We start from the raw sequence: 13,090 nt of genomic DNA, 5'->3' as shown, positions 1-13,090 counted from the left end.
ACTACTTTTGTGTGTATTTCCTAAAATAAAGAACATTCTCTTACGTAGCAATAGTGTAGTTATCAAAATTAAACTGGTATGATACTACTACCTAACCCGTAGATCTGATTCATATCTTGCCAGACAGGTGCCAAGAATGTCATTCACAGCAACAGAATATCCTGAGTTACACACTGGGTTTGGTTGTACCATCTCTTTAGTCTGCTTTAATCTGGAATATTTCCTCCTTGTTTTTCATGACTTGATATTTAAAGAGTTTAGGCCAGTTATTTTGTTTGGGGTCTTTCAGCTTCAGTTTGATACATTGATATTTTCATGATTAAGTTCACCTCATGCACTTTGGTCAGGAATAACACAGAAAAGATGTTTGTGGAGGTACATGCTAGTTGCCTCATTTCTGGTGTTAACTTTCTTGGTTAAGGTTGTGTCTGTCAGGTTTCCCTACTTAAAGTTACTATTTTTTCTTTTGTCATTTAGAGATATCTTATGGGGCAGATAGAGGTTCTGTAGGTAGTGTGTTACTCCTCAAATTTTTACCCACTAGTTGACATCGATTGGTAATTCTTGCCTGAATATGATGGTTGCCAAATGGTGATTTTCTAATTCTAGCATTCCTCTATGTCTATTAGCTGTCTTTTGCTATAAAGAAGAGAGCTTTCTTCTCTCCCCTTATTTATTTATGTCATTTTGGACTTCTAGGTTCTTATTTTATTCAATGAATTGATATTTCTTTACTATTCTTGTTTATACTGATGCTCAAATTGTTCCAGATTGGGCCAGTGGGAGCCCCTTCAAGCTGATTCCTCTGCCCTTTGGCATGACCCTGTCATTCATTGAGCACTGCTTTGCATTTTGGCACAGTGGGCTGTTCCAGTTCTTCTTAACCCTGGTACCAGCCATGTTTCTTAGGTCCCTGCTTTGGTGGTGAGAATGCAAGGTCTTTGTGCCAGGGTGTCATTGCTTGTAGGCCCTTGCAGCTGACAGAGTTAAGAACTAGGTACATACCTACATATGAGTGAATATACACACATTCTCACACATGTATCTATGTTTATTAAAGGCCATCAATTCGCACTAATACCACAAATTCCCAGTCCCTCACCACAGGGTTCGCTCTGTTCTCTTTTATATGTGTAACTCTCTCCCACATTGATGAGCTTTCTGGTTCCTGTTATTCACAGTATTTTTGTTTCTTTGCTTAATCCTATGTTAACAAAGTAGTGTTAGGATTGCTAACCTATACCTCTGCCAAAAAGAGATCTCCTAATTAGAGTTCAGAATTTGCTTATTTCTTTTTATGTTTAGCTTGAGGATATATAGTTTAGATATTGTGTTTAAAAATTACTTGGGTTAATTTTTCTTCCTCTTCAGTGTAGTCACATTACTCATTTGTTAGATTATTCAGTTCATTTGGTTCTGTTTTGAATTTCATTTTACTGACTTCTTATTAATTTCTGTTTTGTTCTTGTATTGTTTTGGGGTATCTGAGGTGCTAACTTGGTTCTAAATGTCAGAACTGTCAAAAAAGATTCTAAGTATCACCCCCCTTCATCCTGTGCCCTAAGTCATGTCTTCTCTCTTTTCCACCTCATTCCTATCAACCCTCTCAAAGTAACCAACCTAATTACTTTCTCATGTATCTTTACTGTATGTATTGTGCACACATGAGTAGATATTTTATTTCCCCTTCTTGCCCAAAAGGCAACATGTTATATAAACTTTTGCACTTTGCTTATTTTCCATTCATTTAAGCATGAACTTTTGACATATTGATATTAACTCCTTCTTTGTCATACTTGCATCAAGTATTTTCCAGTAAAGCTTCTTTTCTTTCACCTACATTACTGCAGAATATTAGAGTACAACTCATTGTACCTGTGTAACTCACTATGCACATAAAGAAATTGAGCATTACACTTGGCTGGTGTAGCTCAGCGGATTGAGCAGGGGCTGGGAACCAAAGGGTCATCGGTTCAATTTCCAGTCAGGGCACATGCCTGGGTTGCAGGCCAGGTCCCCAGTGGTGGGGGCAAGTGACAGGCAACCACACATTGATGTTTATCTCCTTCTCTTTCTTTTTCCCTTCCCCTCTCTAAAAATAAATAAAAATAAAACATTTTAAAATTAAAAGGAAGAAAGAAAGAAAGAAAGAGAAAGAAATTGAGCATTACCTGTACCCCAGAAACTACTTTATGTTTCCTTCTATTTACAGTGCTTTTCCTTGTGATCACAAGTCATCCTTATTCTCAGTTTTATGGTAACTGCTTGTTGTCTTACATTTTTACCGTGTAACAATGCATCCATAAATAAATATTTTGACTGCCTATTGTTTCTTTTTTTTTTTTTTAACTTTTTTTTCAACAATTATGTTTAGATTACCCATGAAAACTTCATGAGACATTGGGCAAAATCAAAGTATCACATAAAATGTTTATAATTCTAAAGATAGTTTTTTTTTTTACATAAATTAAATCAACAATTTAAATTAGCTTTAATACCAAATATTTATCCAGAACACATGCATATATAAACAGTTGCAACCAAAGACTGGATAGTTTTTAGCATTTAAGCCATAAGACATGTAGAACAATGCAAAACTCACTAGTTTATAAATTACAGTTGAGATCAATTAGGTTAACTTGTTCAGGTGACTAAAGCTTTTACTACTTGTGAAAAAGACTTAAGACTTCTGTTTGTCCTTGGCAAACAGTTTTTAAGGTTGCTTGCAGTTGGGTGGCTAGATTTAGAATAGGGAACCTGTTTTTCTTTTTGTGCAACTAAAAAGCTCTCTTTTACCATTTTTTTTCTTTGGTTCCAGGCTCAGGCTCAGGCAACTGTAGAATTTTACATTCCCAATTATTTGCAAGAGGGCCCAGGGAGTTGCTGAGAAGGCCTAAGAATTTCTATCAGACTTCGAATATTAGCTTTCAATTTTAGCAAATCTTTTATTATACAGTTATTAAATTTTTTATTTTTTAAAATACTTTTGAAAATTTTAAACTTATTTTTAAATTTAAGTTTAGTTGCTATACAATCTTATGTTGGCTGTATTAGTTTCAGGTATACAATATAGTGATTTGACATGTTTATATCTTACAGTGTGATCACCCCACTAATTCCAATAAATCATCTGTCACTGTGTAAACTTACCACAATGTTAATTGATTATATTCCCCTTCCCCCTTTCCCCCACTCCCTGCCTTCTGGATATCGTCCCTTTGGTCTCTGTTTCTATGAGTCTGTTTGGTTTTGTTTGTTTTGTTTGTAGATTGCACATATAAATGAAACTATGCAGTATTTGTTTTTCTCTGCCTGAATGACTTAACACCCTGGAAAACCATCCATGTTGTCTCACATGGCAAGATTCCATTCTTTTTTTATTGCTGTGTAGTGTTCCATTATGTGTGTGTGTGTACATATCTCACATTTTCTTTATTCATCTATTTTTTATTTTTAATATAAGTGGATTCAGTGTGTGTTTCACATGTGCCTTCTTTTGTTCAATATTATGTTTGTGAGGTTCATCAAAGTTGTTTCCTATTATTGTAGTTTGTTTATTTTCATTGCTGTGCCGTATTCCATCACATAAATATATTATGAGTTTTTAAAATCCATTCTAATGGTGGTGGACATCTGGATTGTTTGTACCTTTTGGCTATTATGAAAATTTGCTTTTATGAATATTCTTGTACATACTGTTTTGTGTATATTATAGGCTGAGTTGTGGCCCCCCCACCCCCGACCCCAACAAGATACATTGAAGTCCTAACTCCTGTACTTGAGAATGTGACCTTATTTGGAAATAGGGTCAGTGCAGATGTGTTTAGTTAAGATGAGGACATGCTAGAGTATGTTGGACCTTTAATCCATTATGACTCATATCCATATAAAAACAAGTCCAAGTGAAGAGACAAATGGAGAATGTCATGTGAAGACAGAGGATTGGAGTGATGCATCTGCAAACCTAGGAACGCCAAAGACTGCCAGCAAATCACCAGAAGAAGCTGGGAGGAAGCAAGGAAAGATTCCCCTGTAGGTTTCAGGGACAGCATGGCCCTGCTGACACCTTGATTTTGGACTTCCAGCCTTCAGAACTTGGAGACAATAAATATCTGTTGTTTGAAGCCACTGGTTTATGGTACTAGTTATGGCAGCCCTAGGAAACTAATAACAGTATAAGTGTGCAAGTAATTGTATCAGGTTATACTTTTATCATTAGTGTATGAGTTCGTGTGTTCCACTCTTTTGTTGAATCTTGATGTTGTCAGTTAAAGAACAGTTCACTAATTGTGATGGGTGTACAGTGATACCTTGTCGAAGCTAAAATTTGTATTTCCTGGTGACGGATGTTGTTAAGCATCCTTTTTTGCACATTTAACAGTTTTTTCATCTGCCTTTGTCTTCTAGAGTCCTGAGAAGTCATCCTATGTTTTGGATAGGACTCCCTTGTCAGTAACATGTATTGTGTGTAAATGTATCTTCTCCACTCTGTCTTGCTTTTTTACTATATGAATGGTGTCCTAAAAATGAACAGTGCTTAATTTTGACATAGCTCACTTTATTACTCTCTTCCTTTATTGTTAATGCTTTTTGTGTCTTGTCTGAGGTATTTCTTTACAATGAGGTTATGAAGATGTTCTATGTCATTATCTAGAAGCTTCATTATTTTACATTTCATATTTAGGAGTATAGTACAGTTTGGTTGGGACTGACCTGTAGATTAATTGGAGAGAGCTGACATTTTGGCACTATCAAGTCTTCAGAAACACAAACATGCTATGTTCATTCATTTAAGTTTAATTTAGTTTCTCTCAGCAAAGTTTGAGTTTTAAGAGTGTTTTTGTAAAAAAATAATGTACATGGAGCCACTTTAAAATGGAGTCACAGCTGACATCCCAGAGGAACTGTTTTGCACGTTTTATGTCTCAAACCTTTGGAATGTTAAAACAAAATAACCTTTGGACTGGACCTAAGGCAACATTGTGTTCCACAGAACTGTTTGCAGGGAAAACAAGAAAGCAGATATGACTAATGGGTTGATAAATAGTGTGCTGAAAATTAAAAACATTGTTTAGAATTAGTGTCACTATGTTAGTTTATCTGGACCTATAGAAATTCTTCCCTTGTAATTGTTCCCTTCCCTTTCTCATAAATACCACTTATCTTAGCCTCCTAATCAGAATATTACTTGGGTTTCTGGCTGAATCAGTGCATCTCTAATAAGCTATTTTTTAAAAAATTATTTTTTAGTGAGGGTAAGGGAGGGAGAAAGAGAGGGAGAGAAACATCAATGTGTGGTTGCCCCTCATGCACCCACCTCAGGAGACCTGGCCTGCAACCCAGGCATGTGCCCTGACTGGGAATCAAGCCAGCGACCCTTTGGTTTGCAGGCCTGCACTCAGTCTACTGAGCCACACTAGCTAGGGCACCAGATAGCTAGCTTTCTTTAAAATAATTTTGACCAGAGGGGAGAGGGGAAGGAATTTCAGAGGAAAAGGGGAAGGGTTTACAGGAACAAGTATGAAGGACACATGGACAAAAACTAGGGGGGGGGGGCTGGAAATAGGAGGGAGGTGGGGAGGGCTGGGGGGGTGGGCTGGGGTGGGAGTAAAAACTATGTGAACAATTAAAATTTTTTAAAAATTTATTAATTTTATAGAGAAAGAGAAAAAAACATTGATTCGTAGTTCCGTTCATTTATGCATTCATTGGTTGATTTTTGTATGTGCCCTGACCAGTAATCAAACCAACAACCTTGGTGTAGCTATTGTTTCTGCTTTAATGCTCGCTGCCTTTTACTTTGGCCTTTTACTTTTAGGTGAATAATATACACACATACACATTTGTTTATTCATTCACAGTCAATGGACATTTGAGTTATGTCCACCTTTTGGCTATTGTGAATAAAGCTGCTATGAACATTGATGTACAGATACTGGTTCAAATCCCTGCTTTCAGTTCTTTCTCTGTGTGTACCCAGAAATGATAATTCTATTCTTAAGCTTTTTGAGGGACCACTATATTGGTTCCTATGGCAGCTGCATCATTTTACATTGCAATCAGCTGTGCAACAAGGGTTCCAGTTTGTCCACATCCTTATCAAACTTGCAGTTTTGTTTTTTTAAATGTCTAAAGTAGTTCATTTGAAGATTAAAAAAACAAATTTCTAAAATCAGATCCAAAGAGCAACAGCTTATTTGTCCTTGGTAAAGTTATCTTCAGAAATAATTTTTTGAGATTTAGTTATAGGTTGCCATATCCCTATAAGTATTTTTACCTTCAAGCAAAGGACACCTGATTACTGAATGTCTATAGTCATATAATTGTATTGTTTTGGTTGAAATCTTTTTTAAAACTGTTGTTCAAAGCCCTGGCTGGCATAGCTCAGTGGATTGAGCGCAGGCTGCGAACCAAAGTGTCGCAGGTTCGATTCCCAGCCAGGGTACATGCCTGGGTTGCAGGCCATGGCCCCCAGCAACCGCACATTGATGTTTCTCTCTCTCTCTTTCTCCTTCCCTCTCTAAAAATAAATAAATACAAATCTTAAAAAAAAAAGGTTTTCTTTAAAAAAAAACAACTGTTGTTCAAGTACAGTTGTCTCCATTTTCACCCCACCCTGCCCCCAGAGGGGAGGGGGGCGAGGGATAATAGGGGAAGGGCCACTAAGGAACATTTTTTTTAAATAGCCATCATAATGGGTATAAAGTGGTATCTCACTGTGGTTTTGATTTGCATTTACCTAATATAATTCTGGTGCTGTTTTCCAATATGTATTTTTTTTTCTACACCACCAAGCAATTCTCTGAGACACCTGCTGGGTGTCCTACAACTCACTTCTGATACCAGCTACCTGGAGATAGCATCGGATCCCACAGTGGTAGGGGCCCAGTCTGCAAGACTGCCCCCCACCTCAGATGCAAATTGCAAATCCAGGTTTATCAGCCTGGGCTTTGACTACCATATACCATAAATCAGGAGGTTCCTATAAACTCCTTCGGATTCGATTAATGTGCTAGAGTGGCTCACAGAACTCCAAGAAACATTTGACTTACTTGATTACTGGTTTATCTTAAAAGGTTATAACTCCAGGGCAGCCAGATGGGAGAGGTGTATAGGGCAAGGTAAGTGGGAAGGGGCGCAGAACTTCATGACCTGCCTGGGTGCGTCATGCCCCAGTCTCCAGGTGTTCTCCATGTGTTCAACCTGCGAGCTCTGAAACCTTTCTGGGTTTTTTTGGAGGCTTCTCTTTGTAGACAGGACTAATTAAATCATTGACTATTGGTGATTATACCTTCAGCCCTTTCCCCTCCCTGGGGGTGGCACTGAAAGTTCCAACCTCTAATCATGTAGTTGGTTCCCCTCATTACCAGCCCCCATCCGTAAGTGACCTAGTCACATCATTAACATCACAAAGGATGACTTTATGGCTCTCCTTAGGATATTCCAAGGGTTTTTTAAAAAGCTCTGTGCCTTGAAGGGGCTGGAGATCAAATATGTATTTACTCTCAATATTGTAAGGCACAGTATCACACCTAATTGCTGGGTGGGGTAGGTAGTAAACCGAGGCAGGGAGAAAAGGAGACATGTCTCATTCACTAACTCAGCAGACCTGAATGTGGTCCGATGATAATGGCAAGTGTCCCACCATTCCAAGAAACACCATGATAGCCTGGGAGTAGGGCAGTGCTTGAAATTCTATGTACTGTTTTCCACTATCTGGTAAAGAAACCCTTGAAACTGTATTCGTTCCAAGGCCTATAAGGGGGAGGGGAGGGAGTTCACAGTGCCTAAGGGAGAAGCCCATGCAACAACTTGGGTTAATTGCCTGCCTCTGGTCACTATCTGTTTTAGGAGGGAGTCCCTAGTGCTTACAGAAAGAGCCCATAAATAACTTCCGGTAACTGCCCCAACTTTAATTAACTGCTTCCTGTCACATGTCTGTTTTACAACAAAATGAACAAAGAGTCTGGAGCAAGATAAGGATTCAGGCTAACAGTCCCTCACACATACCTGCGTTTGGGTAGTCACATACCCCGTCAATCAGTATGTAACTTCTTCACCCCCATTCTACCAACTATATAAATTCTCAGAACAAAGGACCTCATGCTCTTGCTGCCCTTGCTTTTGTCACCCATGCTCTTGCCTTTCTCCCAACCTCAGCTAGGCCTGTTCTCCCATGAGAATGTACCACTACTAAGCCCTGCTTACATGCTGATAGACATGTTGATCTGTAATAGTTTACAGCATGGGAAAGAAGAACCAGGTTTCTCACATAACATCATAATTAGTGATTTCTTTATTTTATTATTTTATTATTTTTATTCAAGTACAGTTGTCTCCATTCCCCCACCACCACCTTCCTCCACCCTACCCACCCCTACCTTTCATCCTTAATCCTACCCCACTTTGGCTTTGTCTGTGGGTCCTTTATACATGTTCTTTGATGGCCCTTCCTCTTCTTCCCCCCATTATCCTCTCTCCCCTCTGGTTACTGTCCGTTCTAATATCTCTGGTTGTATTTTGCTTGCTTTGTTTTGTTGATTAGGTTCCACCTACAGGTGAGATCACATGGTAATTGTTTTTCACCGCCTGGTTTATTTCACTTAGCGTAATGCTCTCCTCTTCCACCCATGCTGTTGCAAAGGGTAGGAGCTCCTTTCTTTCTGCTGCATAGTAGTCCATTGTGCAAATGTACCATAATTTCTTGATCTAGTCATGTACTGATGGGCACTTAGGTTGCTTCTAGCACTTGGCTATTGTAAATTGTGCTGCTATGAACATTGGAGTGTATAGGTTCTTTTGAACTGGTGTTTTGGGATTCTTAGGGTATAATCCCAGTGGTGGAATTGCCTGAAAAGGGAACCAACCATATGGGAAAATATATTTGCTAATGATACCTCGGACAAGGGTTTGATCTCCAAAATATATAAAGACCTCACACAACTCCACTCCAGGAAGACAAACAATCCAATTAAAAAATGGGCAAAGGACCTGAACAGATACTTCTCCAGGGAAGACATACAGGGGGCCCAGAAACATATGAAAGGATGCTCAGCATCACTAGCTATCAGAGAGATGCAAATTAAAATCACCGTGAACTACCACTTCACACCACCAGAATGGCCATCATAAACAAAGCAACAAGTGCTGACAAGGTTGTGGAGAGAAGGGAACCCTAGTGCACTGTTGGTGGGAATGTAGACTGGTGCAGCCACCGTGGAAAACAGTATGGAATTTCCTCAAAAAACTGAAAATGATTTTTTTTATTTTTGCAAGTTCTTATTTATATTAATTTTTAGAGAGGGGAATGGAGGGAGAAAAAGAGAGAAACATCAATGTGAGAAACATTGATCAGTTGCCTCTCATACACATCCCAACCTGGGACCAAACTGACACCTCAGGCATGTGGCCTGACCAGGAATCAAACCAGTGACAATTGGCTTTGCAAGACAAGACAATGCCCAACTAACTGAGCCACACATGTCAAGGCTCTATATCTTTTTAAACAAACTACTTATTAAAAATAATAAAATGACAGGGAAGATTTATGTGTCTTTGGAGAAATATTCCAAGTCCTTGGCACAGTTTTTTTTAAAGATTTTATTTATTTATTTTTAGAGAGGGAAGGGAGAGAGAAAGAGAGAGAGAGAGAAACATCAATGTGCGGTTGCTGGGTGTCATGGCCTGCAACCCAGGAATGTACCCTGGCTGGGAATCGAACCTGCGGCACTTTGGTTTGCAGCCTGAGCTCAATCCACTGAGCTACGCCAGCCAGGGCGGCACAGTTTTAAATTAGGATTTTTTTGTTGTTCAGTTGGGGTATTTTATATATTCTGGGTATTAATTTTTATAAGCTATATGATTTATAAATGCTTCCTTTGGGTTGCTTTTCGTTCTGTTAATAATAAGTATCTTTGGAAGTACAGAATTTTTAATTTTGATGTTTGTTTTGTTGCTAGTGATTTTGGTGTCATAGCCAAGCAGTCATTGCCAAATCTAATGTTATTAAGTGTTTCCCCTATGTTTTCTTCTAAGTATTTTACAGTTTAGGCTCTAATGTTTAGGTCTTTGATCCATTTTGAGTTAATTTTTTTAATATGATGTTAGGTAAGAGTCCAACTTCGTTCTTTTATATATGTGGGTATACAGTTTTCCCAGCACCATTTGTTGAAAAGATAGTCAGTCATTTCTCCTTTGAATGGTCATGGCACTCTTGTCAAAAATCACTTAATTATGTATGTGTAAGTTTATTTGGGGGCACTCTTCCATTGATCTATATGTCTGTGTTTATGCCAATACTACACTCTTGATTACTGTAGCTTTGTCGTAAGTTTTGAAATCAGGAAGTATGAGGCCTCCAATTTTGTTCTTTTCTTTCAAGATTGTTGTGGCTATTTGGGATCCCTTGAGATTTCATGTGAATCTCAGGGATTATAGTTCTGTACTGCCCATTTTATCAAAGTTTGAAAATAGTTGTTTTATATATTTGTTCTACTCTTCTAGTTTATGAAGTAAGGGCATATTTGGTGCTCATAACTCCACCATTGCAGAAAATGGATGTCCAGTAGTTTTAAATTTTATCAAACTGTTTTAAACTTTTTGAATCTATTGAGATAACCATATTTTTCTCTTTTGCTAATGTGATCAGTTACACTGGCTTTTTCACCCAAACATTAACCAGTCTTATATTTCAGAAATAAACCCTATTTTGTCATGATGTCTTTTTATTGAAGTCAACTTGCTAAGATTTGGTTTAGGATTTTTTTTATGATTTTATTTATTTATTTTTAGAGAGGAAGGAGAGGGAGAGAGGAACATCAATGTGTGGTTGTTTCTAGCATCTCCCCCCACGAGGGACCCAGGCCCACAACCCACACATGCACCCCTACCAGGAATCAAACGGTGACCCTTTTATTTGTAGGCCAGCACTTGACTACTAAGCCACACCAGCCAGGGCACACGTCAATCTTTTAATAGAGAAAATTTTATATATTTAGAGAATAGTATGCTGTGAAATCTTATGTACCCAACATCCAGGTTCAGCTGTAATCCACCTATGATGAATCTTCATCTTTTTTCCTAGAAAATTACCCTTATCCCCATCCCTCCCCTTACATATATGTAAGAGCAATCTCAGGCATTTTATTGATTCAAGCCTTCCCAATCAAAGAATCATTTTTAGCTCACTTTCTTCTCTCTCTCTCTCCCTCCCTACCCTGCCCACCCTATTTTTGGCTCTTTGTATTTTCAGTTTCAGCACTGCAGCCCTGATGGTCCTACACTTCAAAGACACAAATCTGTAAAGGCCAGCCCTGTGCCCTGAGCAACTTAGAGGGAGGGACTGTACCAGCAATGCCATATGCCCTGCCTTCTTCTGCCCTGCACAGATGGCTTCATGTTGGCAGTGGGTGAGGCCTGGTGCACATCAAGGTCACTCTTCTGCTGCTGTGCTTTGGGGTTTCTTTGTCTATTTCTGGCCACTCTCAGGCCAGGCTATCCCAGCACTTCTGAAAAGTCAGTGAACCCCTTGAAGGTGACCAGCATGGGCAGAGATGCTAAGGTCCCAGACTGGCTCTTCTATAGCCTGCAGATTGGCGGCCAGAGACATACTGTACACACGAGGGTCAAGAAACTCTTAGTTTTCAGACACCATCTGGTGTTCACCTACATGGACCAGCGTGCCCTTCTCTAAGAGCACCCTTTTGTTCCTGATGACTGCTACTATCATGGTTATGTGCAGGGAGTGCCCGAGTCCCTGGTTGCCCTCAGTACTTGTTCTGGAGGCTTTTAAGGAATGCTCCTGATAAATGACCTCACTTATGAAATCAAGCCCCTTAGGTGTTCTGCCACATTTGAACACCTGGTGTATAAGTTAGACTGATGATATACAGTCCCCACCTATTAGATGTGGCTTAACGGAAGAGAAACATCACTCCAACTGGATGCTAGAGTTGTGTAATTCCACTGTGATGTGAAGTTCTTATGTAGGCTGGTAGACTCACTTGTAGTTTCTTGAGCTGGTAATGCCTGTGGACCAGTCTCAGTACCTTTACTTACTCTGAAGCCTGGAGCTGCTTGTGTTTTTGGAATTTGTTGCAAAGACTGCAAATTCATGCCATCAGGGGAAGTCTGCAGACATCAGATCAACGAATGTGACCTTCCAGAGTGGTGCAATGGGGCGTCCCATCAGTGCCCAGAAGATGGGTATGTGCAGGATGGGGTTCCCTGTAGTGACAACGCCTACTGCTATCAAAAGAGATGTAATAACCATGACAAACAGTGCAGGGAGATCTTTGGTGAAGTTGCAAAGAGTGCATCTCAGAATTGCTATGAAGAAGTCAACTCCCAGGGAAACCGTTTTGGCCACTGCGGTCTAAATGGAACGGCATACCTAAAATGCAACACCTCAGATATCTTTTGTGGGAGGGTTCAGTGTGAGAATGTGTCAGTAATTACTAATCTGATATAACATACTACAATACTTCAGCTTCAGTTCAATGATACCACTTGCTGGAGCACTGATTATCATGTAGGGATGTCCATACCTGATTTTGGTCAAGTGAAAGATGGCACCATGTGTGGTCCAGAAGAGATATGCACCCACTAGAAGTGTGTCAGTTTGGTTTATCTGCCACAAGACTGTCAGCCTGAGACCTGCCATATGAAGGGGGTCTGCAATAATAAACAGCATTGCCACTGTCACCATGGGTGGGCACCTCCCTTTGCCAAACACAAGGGCAATGGAGGTAGTAGTGATAGAGGCCCACCTCCTGAGAACCAAAGACCATGGGCAGAATTGGGTTACCTGTCCTTACTGTGGCTTATTCCTTTGATTGTTTTATTTTTATATTGCTTCCTTGTGCTTCAGTAAGAAACATAAAAGAAAAAGGGAAGAAGAGCTAAAGAAGGAAGAGCTAATTCAGGAAGAAGAGGAACACTAAGTCTCCTGTTTCATTAAAAAAATCTTTAGTTTTATTTTTTAATTTAATCTTTACTGTATTATTTTTCATTACCATTTAGTCCCCTTATACTCTCCTCCTCCCAGCAGTTACCACACTGTTGTCCATGTCTGAATCATTTTTTCCTTCTT

General features: G+C 39.3%; 1 protein-coding gene and 1 pseudogene across 1 annotated transcript; both read left to right on the top strand.

The window, feature by feature from the left end:
* Positions 1–11,412: 11,412 nt before the first annotated feature.
* On the top strand, positions 11,413–12,022 carry LOC118496625 (annotated as a pseudogene).
* On the top strand, positions 12,020–12,875 carry LOC114492154 (disintegrin and metalloproteinase domain-containing protein 20-like; the record flags this gene model as incomplete). Its single annotated transcript, XM_036017488.1, is given in 1 exon segment — positions 12,020–12,875. A coding segment is annotated over 1 exon segment (852 nt), but the record flags the coding sequence as incomplete, so codon positions are not given.
* Between the last annotated feature and the right edge of the window lie 215 nt (positions 12,876–13,090).

The sequence above is a fragment of the Phyllostomus discolor genome, chromosome 1, assembly GCF_004126475.2.
Source record: "Phyllostomus discolor isolate MPI-MPIP mPhyDis1 chromosome 1, mPhyDis1.pri.v3, whole genome shotgun sequence".
Lineage (NCBI taxonomy): Eukaryota > Metazoa > Chordata > Mammalia > Chiroptera > Phyllostomidae > Phyllostomus > Phyllostomus discolor.
This window is presented reverse-complemented; position numbering and strand designations above follow the sequence as displayed.